This window comes from Callospermophilus lateralis, chromosome Y (genome assembly GCF_048772815.1).
Source record: "Callospermophilus lateralis isolate mCalLat2 chromosome Y, mCalLat2.hap1, whole genome shotgun sequence".
Lineage (NCBI taxonomy): Eukaryota > Metazoa > Chordata > Mammalia > Rodentia > Sciuridae > Callospermophilus > Callospermophilus lateralis.
Genome location: NC_135326.1, coordinates 11,079,443 through 11,100,942, shown reverse-complemented (window position 1 = coordinate 11,100,942; position 21,500 = coordinate 11,079,443). Strand labels below are relative to the sequence as shown.

The 21,500-nt window shown below is 49.7% G+C and overlaps 1 protein-coding gene across 1 annotated transcript; it reads left to right on the top strand.

The window, feature by feature from the left end:
* Window positions 1–2,443: 2,443 nt before the first annotated feature.
* LOC143639734 (arylsulfatase L-like) lies at window positions 2,444–20,732 on the top strand. The gene is made up of 11 exons (XM_077107774.1): window positions 2,444–2,520; window positions 2,626–2,670; window positions 4,797–4,949; window positions 5,933–6,054; window positions 9,298–9,420; window positions 12,624–13,044; window positions 15,279–15,415; window positions 15,711–15,845; window positions 16,851–17,013; window positions 18,901–19,028; window positions 20,374–20,732. The coding sequence occupies exons 1-11, from the start codon at window positions 2,444–2,446 to the stop codon at window positions 20,730–20,732; spliced, it is 1,863 nt and encodes a 620-aa protein (XP_076963889.1).
* Window positions 20,733–21,500: the final 768 nt, after the last annotated feature.

Sequence of the window (21,500 nt, the reverse complement as noted above, 5' to 3'; positions counted from 1 at the left end):
GCAGGAGGATCAAAGATTTGAGGCTGACCTCACCTCAGCAACTTGGTGAGGCCCTAAGCATCTTATCAAGACCTTGTCTCAAAATAAAAAATGAAAAGGGCTAGGGATGTGCCTCAGTGGTTAAGCACCCCTGGATTTAATCTCCAGTACTATAAAGAAAAGATGCACATGCACTATACCAACACATTCCAACTGGAAATTTCCAACAGCATTTTTTTGCGTGTGCAATAAATAGTGTGGCAATACTCATTTCACACTGCCATAATAATGCCTTTCTGTTGAAGATCTTGCTGTCCCGAAAAAAGATTCCAAATCTCACTCCTCACCCCCCCACAGATACATCTCCTCCCAGCCTGCTTGGTTTTCTGGTAGTCTTGGCATCTGACCTAAAGCCACACACAGCGCGCTGCTTCTGGGCTTCTTTAATAACTTCCTGTATAATTGGCCTTCTTCTTTGTTTCTAATGTCCATTGTCTTTTGCAGGAATCTGCTTTTGTCCCCTGAATGCGCTCACTAGTTGAGCGTCCCTCATTCCAACTTCAGCACGGGCAGGACTTCGGCCATAGGCGATTCCCCACCAGACCTCAAGGCAATGCAGACCCCCAAAGAGTCCCACACTTACCATGGGGGCTGGGTACATGGTGTGCATGAGACAAAAATGACCTCATGTTTAGACGTGGGTCCCCAAGATGTCTTCAAATGCAAATACTCCAGAATTTAAAAAAAAAAAAAATCTGCAATCTGAGCCAGTTCCGGTCCCCAGCCTTTTGGACAAGGGATGCTCACCCTGTAGCTCTTTGGCATTCAGGTGAGGGGGGTGGAAAGAGTGCCCCCTCAACCTGCTTCCTCTCCCCTCCCAGGTCTGTGGACCCGCTGGCCACAGGGCTTTGAAAGTCATCTCTCCTAAACTCCTACCCTCCTACCGGCTGGTGTGACCTTGGTGGATTCTCTCCTGGCTCATGTCTGAGCCCTGGGTCCCTCCTTGCTCTGACTGGCCCCCACATTGCTGCAAACTTGATCTTTTTCTTAAAAAGGGCATTTGTCCAGATCACGCCATTGCCCATGCAGAGGTGAACATCTGCCGCAGTCCGGCTGCAGCAGAATAACGGGGGGGGGGGGGGGGGGGGGGGGGGGTGACGAAGTACTTGTGTACGTTGATGCAGCAGGAATGGAAGCCGTTTATTGTAGGACAACAGAGGTATTTATACATTTTGCACAGCTTATCTTAATTAGCATAAACTAGATACAGCAGTCAACCAATCAGGAATCTCCACACTTAATGGCTCGCTTTTGTTACTTTACAAACCACTCCCTCTGGCATTTGGCCAGGCGCCATCCAGACTTGTTTACAGACTCTAACAAACATCCAGATGTCACCCCGCTCAGCATGTCACCTCGCTCAGCACCTCACCCTGCTTCCTCCCCAGGTCCCCAAGCCCAGAGCCCACAAGACAACACCAAGCTCTTTCCTTGTGGCAGACACGGCCAGCTCGGCTGTCCCCGCTGCCTGTGAGACACCCAACGCTCTGAGCTAATGGGTCCCTGGAGCATCTGTGCACAATTTAAGAGAAATGGAGAGGAAGCTTCAGACAGGGAGACAGGACTTGGAAACAGAGCTCCTGGGTCAGGTGCTCTGGTCTGGCAGCTCAAGACCCCTTGGGGACAGTCAGAACCCCTCATCCCTGTGTGCTGGGAAATGTGTTGACAAAATGCTCAGAGCCTGGGGTCCAGAGAACATCTGGTCTCTGGCCAACGATTGCACCATGATCAGGAAGGAAAGCTCAGGATTTCAGAGCATTGCACACCCAAGGGGCACACTGTCTTGTCAGGACCCACCTGGTTTGTGGAACAGGTGTCCCTCTGCATTGCACAGATAATAGGTCTCGTAAAAGCATAGTACGGCTCACAGGTGTAAGCACTCCTGTCCTGCAGCAGGCGGGCAGATAGGCAAATAGTGGTGCGTGCAGAGAACAGAAAAGTGAAGAGAAGTGCAAACTTGCTCTTCCGGCGCTGCCAGGGCTCAGTGAGCAAGCCCAGCTCTCTCTCTCTCTTGCTCAGCAAGGTTTTGCTGCAGACAGGGGAGTCCATTCATTCTTGAATTTTCTACTCCCACATTCTCCCTACAGCAGGCAAATGGGCTGGTTGCAACAGGAACTATCTGCATTGCAAAGCCCCAAATGCTCCTTCTCTGGACCCACAAAGACACTTCTTGCTAATGAGGATCGAACCCAGGAGTGCTTCACCCCTGAGCCACATCCTCAGCCCTTTTTTATTTTACTTTTTAAATTCTCAGACACGGTCTCGCTAACTTGCTTAGGGTCTTTCTAAGGGGCCGAGGCTGGCCTCTGACTTGGTATCCTCCGGCCTCAGCCTCCCACATTTGCAGAGATGACAGCCATTCACCACCACGTGGGCTTGTCCACCTCTTTGATAGAGCGTGCCAATGTGTGTAGACCCCGTGCTTGAGCACCGCCTCACGAGCGTTTGCCGTGGTTTTAAGTTTCTTCTGGAGCTGATATGGTGAGAGCCAAGCTTCTCCACGGAGCTCCATCCCGATCTTTCACCTCTAGGAAGGAGGTGCTTCCTGCTGCCCCAGATCTTCTAAACCCCTTCGTTTCTCTACAGGAAACACGACAGGAGCGAGACCATGCAGCGGATGGGATATTCATGGTAAGACAGGACGGTGTGGTCCCCAGGCCCCCGCCTGCGTTTCCTCCTGTCTCTCCCCAAATCCACAGATAAGCACGGGGCCTCTGCTCAGTGAGGAACCCAGGAGACCTTGGAGCCTTGGGCACGGGGATCACGATCAGTCTGAGGGCTCCAAGCCCCCGTATCTTGGGAGAGTTCCAGTCAGCCTCAGGAGAGATCAGTCCCAAACCTGGTGGGAAGCGCCAAGGGCATCCTATGGCCAGGCGCCTGGCTCTCCGCAGCCCCTATGGCGAACCTCCTTGGAGACCCAGGGTGCATCTCTGCTCTGCCTCACTATGGAGGCGACCTGTTGCTTTACTATCTGGACCGGGACCTCCATCACTTCAGAAGCCCACCTGCGCATCACAGTATCATGGGATAAAAGATTCAGGGTTTTCCTCTTCTTCCTGGCTTCACGTTGCCAGCTTCCCCATGTGATGGCAGATTCATGGGACCCAATAGACCTCCAGGAGCTGAATCCAATGCAATCACTTAAGAGTCTTTATTGCAAGCTCGAGCCTGGACTCACAACCGTTCCCTTTGCAGCGGTCCCAGGGAGTGAGTTCGGGTCCTTTGTTCAGTGAGATTTGATAGGTTTTGGGGGGATACTCTATGCGTCACAACATCACAAATCACTCTATACCATGGGAAAATCAGACAACAATTCTTAACACTGATTAGCACATTCACTGGCGGGAACAAGTTGGGTAGGGGTGATTGGCTAGTACAAGAGGGGGGTTTCTTTGAACTGATTGGTTTAAGCCAAGAAGGGTGTTTCTGATGAACTACATGGTTTCCCAACATGTTATCAACCACCATAAACTACTTGAGGGTCATCTGGCATCCCAGGTATTTCCCTGTCTCATGCTGTTTGGAGGTTGCTAGGGGGTTGCTATGGGTCCTCACCTAGCCTGACTGAGTCAGGGACACCTGGCGCCACAGATTTCTCCTGTTATTTGGAGACAGACAACTCAGCAGGGGGGATATGTGCCTAGGAGTGCTCTGTGGGTCTTTCCAAGGACAAGAGTCATGTCCCCTTCCCTGGACAGGCTTTGAGGTAGAAGCTGGTTTCTCAAAAATGGAGTCACATCAGTTTCTTATTCCCCTCTTTGTCTGGAAACTTCCCTCACTTGGGGGTCTATATAGGGTCTATATGGCCAGGCCCTACATCTTCTTCTGGGTCTAGGGCTTGATGGTGGGTATACAGAACCATCATCTGAACTGTGTTTACTCTGTCCTTGATGAAAGCCACTTGCTTATTCACAAGTGGTCCTACTACGGTTGACACTGGGGTAATTTTAGAGTAAACGGTAACCCTCAGGGGACAGTCTTCAACTTTCCAGACTCACTCAAAATTGGCCTCCTGACTTGATTTACCTATCTACACTGTCTATCTATTTCCGGCTTCACTGGGACTGGCCACTGCCCAGAGCTTGTGTCTACTCAGTGTTCCAACTTGTAGCAAGGTACCCCCAACACACAAATCCAACACAGTTTTTCCATTTAAGAAAGAAGAATAAGAGTCAGGCGTGGTGGCACACACCTGTCATCCCAGTGGCTGAGGAGGCTGAGCCAGGAGGATCTTGAGTTCAAAGCCAGCCTCAGACACGGCGAGGCCCTAAGCAACTCAGTGAGACCCTGTTTCTAAATAAAATACAAAATAGGGCTGGGGATGGGACTCATTGGTTGAGGGACCCTGAGTTCAATCCCAGGCAACATACCCCTCTCCCCCCAGAGAGAGAGAGAGAGAAGGAAGAGGAAGAAAAGCCAGTTGGAGAAGGGGAGGGTGCAGAAGCTGTTCTTGGAAACAGATCCATACATTTTAAGGGAGCTTAAATAAGGCTTTTTAAGTTGCTATTGCCATAACCATTCAACAACATTCTAGAGCCTCTGAAATTACTTTGAAAGTCCAAATAAGACCATCAACTGCATGAGCAATTTTAATTGAAAAAAAAAAAAAAAAAGAAAATCAAAGGCCTGGGGCATAGGTTCAAAGCTAAACCCTAAACCCATCAAACCCTTAAACACTGACGCCGTGTCCCCCTGCAAATGTCTGACCGATGGCGCGTACTACAGGGCTGAGCATGCTTGTGTAGCCTGTGTTTCAGGAGCTGTCTGGCCGTGGCCCTGGGTCTGTGGCTGGGAGGGACACCGTCCACCTGCAGGGATGCGGCTGACTCGAGGAGGCCCAACATCCTACTGATGATGGCGGATGACCTTGGCATTGGAGACCTCGGCTGCTATGGCAACAAGACCCTAAGGCAAGGAACGGGAAATGGGTTCTCAGGGACCAGAGAAAAGAGCAGGTCGTAGATCTGGTGATTCCTATAGGAATAGAGGGTCCTGCAGCCCCCAGATCTGAAGGCAGGGTCATCCAAGAGCAGGTGACCGCTCCTCCTCAGGATGGGCTCAGTCATCCTGTTGTTTCCTGGTGGTGGAGGGCACCCCGGAGAGACAGAGCTGGCATTATAGCAATTACCCCCCACTCTGATCATCCGTTAACCCACGCTGAGGGCACAATCCCCAGGACCCAGTCACCACCCAGAGGTCTCGCTCTCAAGTACCACGGATGTGGTTTTGGGGGTGACGTTTACCCACACAGGTCATTTGAGGATGCATTCAACCCTAGGAATGGCCAATGGGGACATTCTCAGAAGGCTGCACATGCAAACATAAATCCAGCTCCAATCCACCCCGCCAACCATCTACTCACTTGGATTGAAAATAGGATTCTTACCCAGCCACTACAGATGGAGGGTGTCTTGGAAATCAGTTTTGTTGCTTGTGAGCTCAAAGCCATGCTGAACTGCCCCTCACTCCCAGCCCCTCTTCCATCCAGCCAAGCCCACCCACTCAGGACTGATTTCGATTCTTCTAATGTCCCCTGAGACCCAGCATGAAGCTGAATCTACGGGCCCTGCTGGGTGTGCCTGGCCCGGTACCCTCACGGGTGTCCGTGACCTTGGACCTGCCCATGCAGTCCCTGACGGCCCAGTGAGAAGCAGCCTCCCACTTCTGAACTGCCCGTCTGTGTGTCTCTCAGGGTCAGCAGTGCCTGGTGGACACGGGGCTCACCATGATCTATCAGGATGCTGTTTCTTTGAAGGTCCTCAGGACATTTGAGGTTCTGGATCATTCTTGAGCACATCTTGATGCATTCACTGATGACCAGCAGCTTACCCTACGCTAATGAAAATCCAGGTTTCTTAGGAGAACACAGCACTATTATTTTTTCTCTCGGCAGGACTCCAAACATCGACCGGCTTGCAGAAGACGGGGTGCTCCTGACCCAGCACATCGCCGCGGCGTCCGTGTGCACCCCGAGCAGGGCTGCTTTCCTGACCGGCAGATACCCCATTCGCTCAGGTAAGTCCTACTGTGAAACCCACCTGGGGAGGAACAGGAGCATGTCCACCCGCAGCCTTTTCTCATTGACACCCAGATGGGGAAAGATGGGTCCCAGCCCACAGAGTTCTTCCATGACACTGCAGCCAGCCCTGGTGTTCTAGCCCCTTGGGGAACAAGGTGACCCCGGCTGGGATTTAACTGTATGAACATAACATTTTCTGTAGCAGGCAAGGTAGCGAATATTTTCATTTTTGCAAGCCCCACAGTCTTGGGGACAGCTGCTCAACTGCATTTTGGAAGTCCTCTATGGGCAGTGCACTCAAAAATGGTTGTGGCCGTGTCCTAATAAAACTTTATCCATGTATGTTGCGTTTTGAATTTCTTACCATTTCACAGGTGTTCTGCTTTAGAGGTGTGGTGTGCCCCAAAAAGTTCATGTGTGAAGCAATGCAAGACAGTTCAGAGGTGACATGGTTAGAGGAGGAGAGGTGTGATCTGATCAGTGGATTAATCCACTTGAATGGGCTCACTGGGTGGTGACTGCAGCAGGTGGGGGTGTCGCTGGAGGAGAGGGTCCCTGAGCTGTGCCTTTGGGGTCTCTGTCCTGTCCCTGGTGAGCAGAGCTCTCTCTGCCCCCTGGTGCCCTGTCCTGAGCTGCTCTCCTCCTCCAGGCCCTGCCGCCATTTTGTTCTGCCTCCCCTTGGGCCAGAGCCATGGAGTTGGCCACCAGGGACTGAATCTCGGACACCATGAACCAAATTCAACTTTTCCTCCTCTAAATTTGTTCTTGTCAGGTCTTTTTTTTTCTTTTTTTTTTCTCCCACAGTAGTGAAAAGTACCAACTGAAAGAACAGGTTATGAAATCTTCTCTACTTTTCCCCAATTATCTGCCAAGACCCTGGATGAGTCAGCTTTGTGACAGAAATAAGCTCATTGAGATCCAAATGTCTCTGTTGGGCTCAAGGTGTGGAAGGGCTCTGCTCCTGGTCCTTGGCTCCTTGGCTGTGGTCCTGTGGTGAGCCAGCACATGGTCACAGGAGAACATGGAGGATCCTTTAAGCAGAAGGAGGGGTGGAGCTCCACCCTCCCCTTCCAGGCCACGCCTCCATGACCTCACTTCCACCCAGTAGACTCCACCTCTTAAAGGCTCCCTAACGTCCTAATAGACCATCAGCTGGGAACCAGGCCTCCCACACACAGCATATTGGGGGGACTCACCGAATCCAAACCACAGCAGCACCAATCCATTTCTCACTGGCTGGGGGTACAAAAATAGGCAGCAGGCCATTTGCTGAGCCTCCTATCACAGACATCAGGTATACATTAGGCAATGTGCAAAAAAAAAAAAAAAAAAAGAACTAAACAAATGTGTTTAATCAGAGCAAAAATATGAATGTGTTTCTGAAACTCGTTTGTAAATTTTTGCCCTCTTAATGGAAAGAGGATGGTCTTTGTTTTCTGTGGTCCGTGGGGGGATGTCCTGTGGCAAGATATTTTTCTCTTTCCAAGGCAGAGATTTCTCAATCATCTCAGGGGCCCTTCATGTCTTATAGATTATTTTTGGACATGATATATATGTTACTGTTTAGCTTAAAATCTGCCATTTGCAAGGGAGTTGGGTAGGAAGTAGATCAAAAATTCAGAACTCTGTGTATTGTCCTCTCTGCTCTTGGACCCTGAGGCTGAGGAATCTGCCCCAGACTCCAGGGGAGATTCTCACCCAGGACTAGTTAAGGATTTCCCGGGAAAAAGAAGCAACTGGATCTATCATCTGTATCGTATCCCCACTCATCACCTGTCTCTGCATCCATCCGTCCATCTCTCTCTGGGCTGCAGTATTAAGCATGCATTCAACATATATTTGTATTTTTTTGCTTTCTGATGCTTTGATCTCATGGCCCTCACTGGCCCTCGGGGAGCCGATCCTCTGGATGCTGGCTGGTTCCTAGAGATAACAGCAATGTGCATGTGAGCTTGTTCTCCACGTGGAACCTTCAGATCCTCTGCCCGTGTCCTCTGGGTGAATATCCCCCCAGGTTCTGCAACCAGGAAATTGGGGCAGTGAGCAGCCCCTGCAGCCCAGAGCAGACGGAAATCATTAAAGCTGGCAGATTTGAAAACGTCTTGCTCTGCCTTGCTTCTTTCTTTCCATTTAAAATAAAAATTTTAAAACGGAGGCATCTCCCTAAATTTCTTCCTCACTCCCTCTGCCTCCTGATCTACCCCAGTGCCTCTCTGATGATACCCCATGGCCTGCCATATCCCCTCTTCTCGCAAATGGTCACAAACCCTACTTTCAGTGGTACTCATCCCCTGATCTGGTGGCCCTGCTACACCTAAATAGCAAGAAAACCTTCCTTTTCCTCTGCATAGCTGGGTAGGGTGGTGCGCTCCTGAAATTCCAGCAATTCAGGAGGCTGAGGCAGAAGGACTGAAAATTTAAGGTCAGCCTCAGCAATTTAGCAAGACACTCAAAATAAAAAAGGGTTAGGACTCTGGCTCATGGTAGAGCAACAGTGGGTGCAATACCCAGCACCCCCCCTCACACACACACACCTGTGTTGAAGTCAAGAGCTCAATGGTTTGCCAGTGTATAGAACTATCCAGGAAATCTTCATTTGTTTATTTACTTATTTTTGATGCCAGGGATTAAACCCAGGGGCATTTAACCACTGAGCCGCACTCCCAGCCCTTTCTATTTTTTATTTAGTTCCTCACTAAGTGGCTGAGGCTGGCCTCCAACTTGCAATCCTCCTGCCTCAGCCTCCCAAGCCACTGGGATTACATGTGTGCACTACCATACTTGACGCAATGCATCTTTCAATCATTCCAAAATCCACACCAGGCCAACTCCCTGTGCACTCTCTGGAGTAATAACCATCCATGAGCGTACCTAGAAGCTCTGCACATCATTTCACAGATAACTGTGAAAACTCTTCGGTGATAGCAAGAATTTGGAGAAATCAAAATGCATTTTAAATTCTCATTCCTTTTCCATTAAATTCTTTTTTTTTTTCCTTTAGTGACCTAACTTGCACAAGACCAGACACCTTCTCTCCATCATTGACATTTCATTATGACCTTCCCTGCCAAATATGTGGTTCTGTGAGGCAGGTCTTTGCAGGAAGGAACTTTTCAATGTAATTTTCAATAATGGAGAGTTCTACAGAATATTCTAAATTTAAAAGAGTGAACATCATCATCATCAACTAAAAGCAAATACATAATAGTAACTTATTTCTTTTTCTTGGCTGGTCGAAGGCATGGTTTCCAGCAATGCTTTCCGTGTTCTCCAGTGGACAGCAGCATCCGGGGGCCTGCCCACCAGTGAGATAACTTTTGCAAAAATATTGAGAGACCAAGGCTACGCCACTGGACTAATAGGTAGGTACCTTTCTTTCAACTCTGGAGCTCACTATTTTTCTTTTAAGGGTCTATTGAACTCCAAATGTTTGGAAAGGCAACCAATGAGGTCCCAGGTAATTTCCCAGATGACAGAAATGATGTGTTCTCCCAGGGTGCACGGGGACCACAAGTTATTCAACAAATGTCAACTGGTCAGGTGCGGTGGCACACACCTATAATCAGCAACTTGGGAGGCTGAGGCAGGAGGATTGCATATTGGAGGCCAGCCTCAGCAACTTAGCAAGACCCTGTCTCAAAATTTTAAAAAATAATAATATAAAAAGGGATGGGGAGGGTGCACAATGATAGAGCATATCCCTGGTGCCGCAGTCCGGCTGGCTGGGCAAAATAACCAGGGGGTGACGAGCAACTTGCGTAGATGGATCCAGCAGAAATGGGAGCCATTGATTGTAGGACAGGAATGGTATTTATACATTCCACACAGCTTATCTTAATTAGCATAAATTCGATACAGCAGTCAACCAATAAGGAATCTCCACACTTAATGGCTCGCTGGCGTTACTTTACAAACCACTCCCTCTGGCATTTTGCCAGGAGCCATCTTGACTTGTTTACAGACTCTAACACCCTGGGTTCAATCCCTGGTACAAAATTAAAAGTCAACAACATTCAAAAATAATAGTCGTATGGCCAGGCATGGTGGTAGTCCCAGCTACTCCAGGGGCAGAGGCAGGAGGATCATTTGAGGCCAGAAGTTGGAGGCCATCCTAGGGAACATACCGAGACCCCCATCACACAAAAAATAAATATCAAAACAACATAAACTAGATGCTCATCGATCAAATGTTTGCAGATAACTTACCTCGCTCTGTGCTTCCATAATAAACGTGTTTTTCTATATGCCAAGAAACCACATTAGATATTGAACAAAAAGTAAGTAAATGAAACTTTAGACCACAGACAGGGAGAAGGGAAAGGGGACCACATTGCCATGATCCTCACTCACCTGTAGTGATAAGTTTTTTTTTTTGGTAGCATGGATTGAACCCAGGGACACTCAAACACTGAGCCTCACCCCCAGCCGTATTTTGTATTTTATTTAGAGACAGGATCTTGCTCACTTTCTTACAGCCTCATTTTTGCTGAGGCTGGCTTTGAACTCACAATCCTCCTGCCTCAGCCTCCCAGGCTGCTGGGATTATAGGCATGCGCCACGGTGTTCAACTCTGTAGTAATAATTTTTATCAGCAATTACATCTGTTGATCATGGAGGACATGTCTAGCTGGTATGTGGGACAGAAAATCAATAGACCATTATATCTTAAGGTAGACTCGTCTATCAATGCCTGGGAAATCTCATGGAGTTTCCGAATGTCAAATACCCCATGGCACAAGAAGACACGCAATGTGGTTTTTATTAATACCCTCATAGTGGCTGCATAGAAGACAAAAACTTTCTTTACTGGAGTTGAAAGTTGAGCTCTGAAACAGTCTCCCACTTTGAACTTGGCCTCTATTATGGGCCTCCCACTCGCAAAGCCCAGAACTCTTTGTTCTATGTTCATTCTGGAAGATTGAGCTTTCAGAAACAGCCTGATCACTGTGAATACATCCTTCTTTTGTTATACAGCACCATGACCAGGTGAAGTCCGAGCAAGGTTCCCAAGGATATCAGGAGCTAAATGCTACAGGAACCCCTAGATACCCAAATCTTTGGAGGTTCCACTCCTTTAAATCACATGGTACAGTGTTGGCATAGAACATGGACACATCCCCCTGTAGACTTTAAATCACCTTCATAGGACTTAAAATACCCAAAACGATGTTGAGTACCAAGGAAAGCAATTTGCCTGTGCTCAGAGAAGCTGCAAATTTCCCCCCTAACATTTTCTATCCATGATGGATCGGCAGCAGGAATGCCAACAGACAATCAAGGGCTGCCTGTGGGACCTCATGTGGAAACACAGCCTGTAGAGGACCTTGAGTGGATTGTCCACATGTGACAGAGGACCATCCCCTGATGTTTTAAGCAAGCAGATTTATGGCACTCTGTCACACCTCTCACGAGAAAGTAATACTCAGGGAAATGCCTCCTCTCGGGGCCCTTGTTCCCACAAGGATGAGGTCAGGTGGTGTGGTCATTGATGTCACAGCCTACACTCCCCCAGCTCCCGGAAGAGACCTCGAGTGCAGCGAGCATGCTGTGGTAGCCACCTTTTTGTGCCAAATATGCAGGAAACAACAATTTAAAGAAAGAAAGATTTATTTGAGGCTCATGTTTTCCGAGGTTCAGTCCATGGTGGGTTGACTCCCTGGCTCTGGCCCAAGGGGAGCAGAACAAAATGGCGGCAGGGCCTGGAGGAGGAGAGCAGCTCAGGACAGGGCACCAGGGAGCAGAGAGAGCTCTGCTCACCAGGGACAGGACAGAGACCCCAAAGGCACAGCCCAGGGACCCCCTCCTCCAGCCACACCCCATCCCTGCTGCAGTCACCACCCAGTGAGTCCATTCAAGTGGATTAATCCAGACCTCTCCTATCCCAATCATTTCACCTCTGAAGGTTCTTGTAGTGTCTCACACATGAGCTTTTCGAAGCAGAGAAGTCTACTTGGGGGGGCTCATGATTTCAGAGGTTCAGTCATAGTGGCCGACTCCATGGCTCTGGCCCAAGGGAGGCAGAACAAAATGGCGGCAGGGCCTGGAGGAGGAGAGCAGCTCAGGACAGGGCACCAGGGAGCAGAGAGGCATAGAGAGAGGGAGAGAGAGAGAGGAGCCAAGGACAAGATAGAGTCCCCAAGGACGTGTCTCCAGTGTCCTACTTCCTCCAACTGTGCCCCACATCTCCATGGCTCTGGGTTGGGGTGAGGCAGAACATCATGGCCGAAGGGCATGGTATAGGAAAGCAGCCCAGTTCATGGCAGACGGAAAGCTGAGGGAAAGAAAGGAAGGGGCCAGGGACATGGTGTGTCCTTCCAACCAACTTCCTCCAGTCACCGTCTCCTAGAGCCCCCCCTCCCAGGGTCTGTGTAACTGTATTACATCTTTCACTGGACGAATCCATCCATGAGGCCAGAGCTGACCTAAACCAACTCCATCCCTAAACCTCACCTCTGGACATTGCTGCATTGGGGTCTAAGGCTGCAGTGCAGGAAGCTTTGTGGAGACATGGCAGACCCAAACCATAATATATGTGATACCTACTGTGTGCATCTCCTTCCCCCAGGAAAATGGCACCTGGGACTGAACTGTGAGTCTTCCCGCGATCACTGCCACCACCCGCAGGCCCACGGGTTCGACAGCTTCCTTGGAATGCCCTTCACCATGATGGCCGACTGCGCTTGGTGGGAGCTGTCGGAGAAGCGTGTGGGCCTGGAGCGCACCCTGGGCCTCTGGTTCCAGGTCCTGGCCGTGGCCTCGCTCACACTCATGGTGGGTCGCCTCACCCAGCTGACCAGCTCCTGGGTGCCCGCCCTCGGGGCCGCCTTGGCTGCTGCTGTCCTCCTCACAGCCTCGCGCTTCGTGGGCCACCTGATCGTCCACGCAGACTGCTTCCTGATGAGGAACCACACGGTCACCCAGCAGCCCCTGGACTTTGACAGGGTCACGCCCCTCCTGCTGCAGGAAGTCTCCTCCTTCCTGCAAAGGTGAGCCCAGGGGGGCCCGCGCCCTCCCAGCCCCTGACCATGTGCAATGTCCAGCACCTTCTTCTGTCATGTGTGTCTGAGGCCTGGCCCATCCCGGGCTCAGAAAGACCTTTCTTGGCAACATGGGACACGGGAGATGGCCTGACCGAGCTGCGTACCTTGCACTATGCCCGTAGAAACACGGTGGCCGTCCAGTTGGAATTTGCTGACTCGGGGCTCAGTTGACCCCACAGTCACCCAGGGAGTCTGCGGTGGGATCCCCTGGTGCAGCTCGGGTCTGACGCTTGACATGAACTTGCAAATGAAACCGAGGGAGAAGCATGTGCTCCCTTTCAGGCTAAGACTTCTCCTCCACTTGGAGACCCGAGCCATGGACAGGAGACCATGTGAGCCTTCCGAAGGCAACAGGAGGGCCTTGGAGGTCCCATCCAAACCAATAACCTAGCGAGCCCCATTTTGCATTTTCCTTGGTTGTTTTTAGTTATACATAACTTCAGGATTCATTCTGACTTAATTTAAAAAGCATGGAACAGACCCTGTCCTAATCCAGTTCTCAGTGCCACAGTCTGGCTGGGCAAAATTCAGGAGCCACTCATCAAGCAAAAACGAACTTTATTTTTAGAACACACACACACACCACACAGAGCTCTTCAGGAATTCCCTCAGAGCCCAGCTGCCACCACCAGCTTCCCACGTGCCTCTCAACCCCCCACTCCTCCTGCTCTTGAGGCTGATTGGCTGGGTCGTGTGGGCGGAGCCAAAAAAGTCCCCCAATGAGCAGCTCCAGGGTCTGAAAGGGCAGGGAAACAGCCCAATGAGCATCACCGCAGAGGAGCCAATCAGCTGGCAGCTGGAAGTTTGCTGGGGCCCCTTCGGCTTTGGCTCTCAACATCTCAGTCCTTCCTTTTACCTTATAGCCTTTATTGCCTATTTTCTTATCGTGATTTTTTTTTCTTTTAAATTAGCATCTTGTGGATGTACAGGACGGTGAGATCCACTGTGGTACGTTCATGGATGCACACAATAAAATGAGGTTGGATTCATTCTAACCCCATCCTCCTCCCTCGCCCTCAGGGCCCTTTCCTCCACTCCATGGATCTCTCTTCTATTCTGATCATATTCCATCTTCTTTACTTTTTCTTCCCCCTTATTTTTCATCTGGCTTCTGCCTAGCACAGAAAACGTTTGACCCTTGACCCTTGATTTTGTAGGTCTGGCTGATTCATTTAGCATGATGCTCTCCAGTTCCATCCATTTACCTGCAAAGTCCATAAATTCATTCTTCTTCCTAACTATGTAATACTCCACTGCATATATTCACCATATTTTCTTTCTTGAGTCATCCATGGGTGGACACCTCAGTTGATTCAGTAGCTTGGGTTGTGTGAATTGGCCTGCCATAAACATGAATGTGGCATGCCTCATTTTTAAAGCATGTTTTTTCATGATTACTTCCTATTGTAAATATTCATTATATAGCTGATTTCGTATTAACCAAATTCTACCGTTAGCTTCTGTGCATGTACAAATATGTAACAACAAAACCCATCATTATGTATAATTGTACTGCATCAACAAAAAAGAGAAAGAACTCATGACCTGACAGCATTTATAAAGAAAATTTCATGTACAATATCGCTTCTTCTATAACCCACGTTTATAAGCAGAGGCAACTTGTGAATAACTTAACAAAACGCTTGTGCAGACAGACGGCAGTGTGATGTCCTTTATTCCTGGACTGTTAAGTATGTAGAGTTTGAGACTTACAGCATTCAGATGGAAAAGTGTGATGTGGACTTTCAAGTGTAGTTTAAAAGGGAAAATTATCACTAGATAAAGGCATAAGTTTATTTTATTTTATTTTATACTAGGGATTGAACCCAGAGGTCCTTCACCACTGAGCCCCAGTCCCCCAACTCGATTGATTGATTGATTATTTTGAGACAGGGTCTTGCTGAATTGCTCAGGGCCTCACTAAGCTGCTGAGGCTGTCCTCCATCTTGCAATCCTCCTGCCTCAACCTCCCCAGTTGCTGTGGTTACAGCCATGTGTCACCATGCCCTACCCTTTAAGATTCTTAAACATGAGATCCTCCTCCTGCCGAAGAGCAGTTTTGTGGGGACAAAAGCAAAGGCAGGGGGCAGGTTAGACCCGTATTCAGGGTCCCCTGGCCGTCAGTATGGATTTTGTCACAATAACAAGGACAACCCTCCTCGCCTCTCATTCACTTTTAGGAATAAGCACGGGCCTTTCCTCCTCTTCGTCTCCTTTCTGCACGTCCATGTCCCTCTGGTCACCACCAAAGGCTTCCTAGGGAGGAGTCGTCACGGGTTATACGGGGACAACGTGGAGGAGATGGATTGGATGGTGGGTGAGTGTCCTTCCCCGGAGAAGACCCGGGGAGAGGTGCCCACGCCCTGGTCCTGCATGTAGACCAAGCCAGGCCCCAGAGATGCCCTCGGACCAACCCCTCTGGGAGACGGGATAATGCCCCAGGTCACCAGTGCCCAGGCTGTCCCCATCATGCCCCCGTGGGCTCCCCTTAGACACGGACACGACCCACTGACTTGTGCAGCTTTTTCAAAAAATGCATGAGACGGCACACCCAGTAGCTGGCTCTGGGCGCGACTCTGTCGCCAGCAGCCCCAACGCTGTGCCCTCTGCAGGACACATCCTTGACACCTTAGACCAGGAAGGTCTGGCCGACCGGACCCTCGTCTACTTCACCTCGGACCACGGGGGATCCTTGGAGTCTCGCCTGGGAACCAACCAATATGGAGGCTGGAATGGAGTCTTCAAGGGTGAGGCTCACAAAGGGCCCCAATCCGCTCTGGCCAGGTCTCTCCTCAGCTCTTCCCAGCCCTGGCATTGAAAAGGCACCACTGTCCCCCAAATTTGCAAACACAGGTGCATATGGACTTGAATTTCTTTCCAGCCCAAAACACTGTAAAAACTCTAATTCCCAAGTTCAGATTTTTTTTTATTTTTTATTTTTTTGCACACGTGGTTTTTGGGACATTGACAGAGCTCTGCGGCCATTAGCACTGTAGAATTTCAAAATATTTTCATCGTCTTAGGAAAAAAAAAAATCCCCGTGCTTTTAGTAGTCACTCCTTGATCCGCGGGTGCCCCGCCTCCCCAACCACCAGCTCCTCTCCTCTTCCTCCATCTCTTCCTGCTCCAGATAGAAGGTTCCCCGTGGTGTGGCCCTTGGTGGCGGGCTTCTTTGATTGAAGAACCATGTTTTCAAAGTTGATCCTGTTGCACGATATGCCAGGCCTTGGTTCCTTTTCATAGAAATGATCTGCCCTCCAGTGGATCCTCCACACCAAGGATGCCGGGTTCAGATTTTAGGAGGGATGCATTCAAGGTGGTGGGTACCTGGCAGCCTCATTGTGTTCGATCCAGGGCTCCACGGATCCTGAGCATTATCTGAGGCATCCAGAAGAACATGGCTGGACAGTGCTGGCCTTTGACTTTTCCCCTAGGAGCCTTAATTTATTATTTAATAAAAGAGTTGTTTAGAGGAAGGTTTCCTGGAGGTTGGGACTTGTCAATGAACCTAAGACAAAAGGGGGGCACAGGATCAAGCCAGGCTCCAAGTCTGTTTCCATCTCTGCCGATGTTCCATCTCTGTCCCCTAGAGGGTCAGTGACGTGGCCCTTTCCAAACCCTTTGCTTCTGTCTTCCCCATTCTGCCAATTTGAACGCACCTGAGCAGACAAAGGTAGCTCCAGCCTGCATCCACTCGGAGTCACCTGGGTCAACGCGTGCTCATCTCATATCACATCATTTTCTCTTCGCAGGAGGCAAAGGCATGGGCGGCTGGGAAGGGGGCATCCGTGTCCCCGGGATCTTCCGGTGGCCCGGGGTGCTACCTGCCGGTCGAGTGATCCAGGAGCCCACCAGTCTGATGGACGTGTTCCCCACCGTGGTCCAGCTGGGCGGCGGCCAGGTGCCCCAGGACAGGTAGAGAAGGGACCAAAGAAAGCAATTCCACCTTGTGGACAGAAAATACGTGTGTGTGCAGATGTCTTTGCAGATCTCAAGTTGCACATTCAATTGCATGAGATATACTTCTGTGTGTGTGTGTGTGAAGGTATATATTCAGTTATATCTGAATATATGCACCTACCTCATGCAATTTAATCATGGTGCTATGTGCAATGCAGTATACATGGTCTAATTGATATACTCAAATTTATATCCTCAAATATATACCCTATCATGTATTTGCATATCTCCCATGACACATCCAACTGCAAGAGCTGTATAAGTATGTACATGAATTTATGCACGTATCTCATGCAATTGAATCACATGTCCATGAATTTTAATATACTGCAGCAGAATCTAATTTATACACGAGAAACACCTAGCACATGTATTCATACAGCTCACATTTCAGATCCATTCATGATATATATAAAAATACGAATCAAAGCTGTACCATTTAATTATGTTCATTCATTCTAATATATACACTAGAAATCTACTTCTAATATTTATTAGGAAACTGTGTAGATAGCAATTTTAAAGGCTTCATGATGTTTTCTTTTAACAACCCCATTAGCCGCCTTATTATTATTATTATTAATTATTATTATTTTTTTTTTAAAGAAAGAGTGAGAGAGAGGAGAGAGAGGGAGAGAGAATTTTAATATTCATTTTTTAGTATTTGGCTGGCACAACATCTTTGTCTGTACGTGGTGCTGAGGATTGAACCCGGGCCGCACGCATGCCAGGCAAGCGCGCTACCGCTTGAGCCACATCCCCAGCCCTGTTAATTATTATTATTAAAGTACTGTCATTGCTGGGCACAGTGGGGCATGCCTGTAATCCCAGTGGCTCAGGAGGCTGAGGCAGGAGGATCACAAGGTGGAGGCCAGCCTCAGCAACTTAGCAAGGCTCTAAGCAAATCAATGAGACCCTGCCTCGAAAATAAATAAATAAAAAAAAGGGCTGTGGTTGTGGCTCCGTGGTTAAGCACCCCTGTGTTCCATCCCTGGAGCCAAATTAAAAAAAAAAAAAAAAAAGTAAAATTGAATCTGTCCTGAATAACTATTTAGACAGAGTTCACACTGAATTCAGCATTATGAGGCATTTGCAATTTTTTTAAAGTATGTAGGAGCGTGGGCATGGGTTATTAGCAAATACTACACCATTTAAATGAGTGTCGTAGGTGTCCTCCGATTGCAGGACTGGGGTCCAGGGGGGTCCTGGGCTCTGTCCCCCTTGCAGGACAGTGATGGGCAGTGCACTATGCAAAGTTGTGACTGCCAATCAGAAGAGGTAGATGCAGCCTTTGGTGGCACAAGCCTGCAGACAAGGACCCTGGTACCCTAAGCCGACCTCCTCCCACACCGAACAGGGCAGGGCTGTCGGATGAGCTGTATTTGCAGAGAGCAGAAGACAGGGCAGACAGATAAGGAGATGCCAGCCCCTGTGACCATCCCCAAGAGCCAGGGCTGCCCGGCCTTGTCTAAGGACATGGCATGTTCTACGGGGCTCAAGGTCGATGGCGTGTAAAATAGAGAGGCGTTTCCTCAATGCTTGGCTTTGTTTTCCCGGTTCAAGGCAACTTCGGGGACACCAAATCCAAAAAGGTGAGCGGGTCACATTGTATCCAAAGGTGCCACCCATCAAGACAAGCGAGCTGGGTACATTGTATCTAAAAGTGATGCCAATCAAACCAACAAGCTGGTTACATTGTATCCAAGGTGATGTCCCCAGGCTTCTGGGCCCCCCAGGCCCCCCAGCCCTTCCACACCTGCACAACTCTCCTTCCTCTCCTGGGATATGCTCTGCAGGGCCCCTTGGCGCCCCCTTGTGCTGAGTGTCATGTGCTCCCTGCAGAGTGATTGATGGCCGGGACCTGCTGCCCTTGCTCCTGGGGACCACTCAGCACTCGGACCATGAGGTCCTGCTGCATTACTGCCAGAGGTTTCTGCACGCAGCCCGGTGGCAACAACGGGACCAGGACCGTGAGTACAACGAGGCCCCCTACAGACACAGACACCCAGCACCCTGTGACGAGGCCTCTGGTGTCTCTAGACAGTGCATGATTGCTCCTGGTGTCACATTTACTCAGTGACACTTGACCACATTTTCACTGTCCCCTCCCCATGGCCATGTTCACCCTCTCTGCCTCACCCACTTCCCAGCAGCAGTACTGATTCTTCTTTTTAAAAATCCAATGCTTGACCAGGTGCAGGGGTGCATCCCTATAAACTCAGGAGGCTGAGGCAGGAGAATCGAAAGGTGAAGGCCAGCCTCAGCCTGTTAGTTAGAATCTGACTCAAAATTAAAAAAAAAAAAATGAAAGGGCTGGGGGTGTGGCTCAGTGGTAAGGCACCTCTGGGTTCAATTGCCAGGACTAAATAATAATAATAATAATAATAATAATAATAATAATAATAACAACAACAACAACAACAAAAAAAATCAATCCAGCTCTCAGAATTTCATAATCAGGTAATTCTCCCATTTAACAATACTTGTTTTCTGCCCCCCCCATTTGTCTTTCCCTCTCTATCCCTTTGCCTTCCTGTCTCTTTGCTACTGTGGATTTGCTTTCTGGACCACGATGCAGTCACGTCCAACTGTTTTGCATCAAGAAAGCAAGCAATTCAGTAAAATAATAATAATAATAATGAAATAAAGCACATCATAAAACTGGATTCTTTCAAATGTTCAATTGAGGGGCAGTACATTCAGTGTAGTACAACACCACCCCAATCTAGTTCCTGAACATTTTCCTCACCGTAAAGGGAGCCGTCCTACTTAGTATTTACTCCTCCTCCTCAGACTCCCCAGCCACTGGGCCCACTGAACCATTGTTTGTTTCTGTGGATCTGCTCATTTCTGCACATTTCATACAAAAAGTCCTGCACAGGCTCTGCATCAGCCTTCTTTTCCTGAGCATAGTGTTTTCCAGGTTCACATATGGTATAGCCAATGTCAGAGGTTCCTTCTTTTTCAGGGTTGTGCAATATTCCACAGAGTGGCTGCATTAAATTATATCTATTCGGGTCTTTTTTGGGAGAGAGGGGTAATTATGGATAGAGCCCAGGGGCATTCAACCCCTGGGCAATATCTCCAGCCCTAGTTTATGTTTTATTTAGAGACAGGGTCTCACTTAGTTGCTTAGGGCTTCGCTTTGGCTGAGGCTGGCTTTGAACTCTCCATCCTTCTGCCTCAGCCTCCCGAGCCACTGGGATCACAGGCATGGGCCACCTTACCTGGTGCTATTCACCTCTCGATGGACACGTGGGTGAGTCCTGTTGTTGTCCTGACATCATCTCTCTGTGATTCTCGTCCCCCCATCAGGAGCAACCCTGTGGAAAGTGCACTTTGTGACGCCGATCTTCCAGCCAGAGGGTGCTGGAGCCTGCTACGGGAGAGTGGTCTGCCCCTGCATTGGGGAAGGAGTGGTCCAGCACGACCCGCCTTTGCTCTTTGACCTCTCCAGAGATCCCTCTGAGTCTCATGTCCTCACGCCCGACTCTGAGCCCCGGTTCCACCAAGTGGTGGCCAGAGTCCGGCAGGCCGTGGAGGAGCATCAGCGGTCGCTGAGCACTGTTCGCCAGCAGCTGGGCACCCTGCACAACCTGTGGAGGCCGTGGCTGCAGCCCTGCTGTGGCCCCTTCCCCCTGTGCTGGTGCGACACAGAGGACCTAGGGCAGTGACCATCTGCGTGGAGAGAGCCGGAGCCCGGTCCAAACAGCTCCGTATGCTGACCTCAGGCATCCCTTCGGTGGTCACCAGTGACTCCCCACATCAACATGAAGTCACAATGCACAATGCACACTGAATGAAACGCACCCTCAGGGGCCACTCTGGGCTCCCAGCAAAGAGCCCAGGACCTCCTGCAATTAGAAGCTGAGACAGAGGACCCTGGGACAGCCCAGAGGAGGCCACCCTGCAAACAGAAGGTGCTTCCAAATTGCACAGATTTGCAGGTGCAGAGGGGGGGAAGCCCTGAGGAACAAACCTGATTCAATAAGACATGGCACGTGCCGAGGGATCAAGTCTCGGCTTATCGCTCTCAGTAGCAAGGAAAGCTCCACCCTCAGGACCCCCTCTCCTCCCCAAAGCCCTTTCTTCCTAACAGCATCACGGGGTGGGGGGGGGTAAAGATTTCTATAAAAGACTTTTTGGGGAACACCCACACTCAGGCCATTGCACTGGTCAGAAGGCTGCTGGTCACTGTATTAGTCTCCCTGGGCTGCTGTAACAAGACACCCCAGCCCAGGGGATTAGACACCCCCAGACCCTGAGTGCTCATGGATGACCTCAGGCCACCACCAGAAGTCAGCTCCACCTCTGCCTGATGGCCACAGCCATCTCCAGCCCAGTGGATCTTGGGATGAGGAAAGACATGGCAGCTGGCCATCGCTAGGAGCCCTGCTTCCTCCCCACCACCCATGCTGTGTGGAAGAGAAAGCCAGCACAGT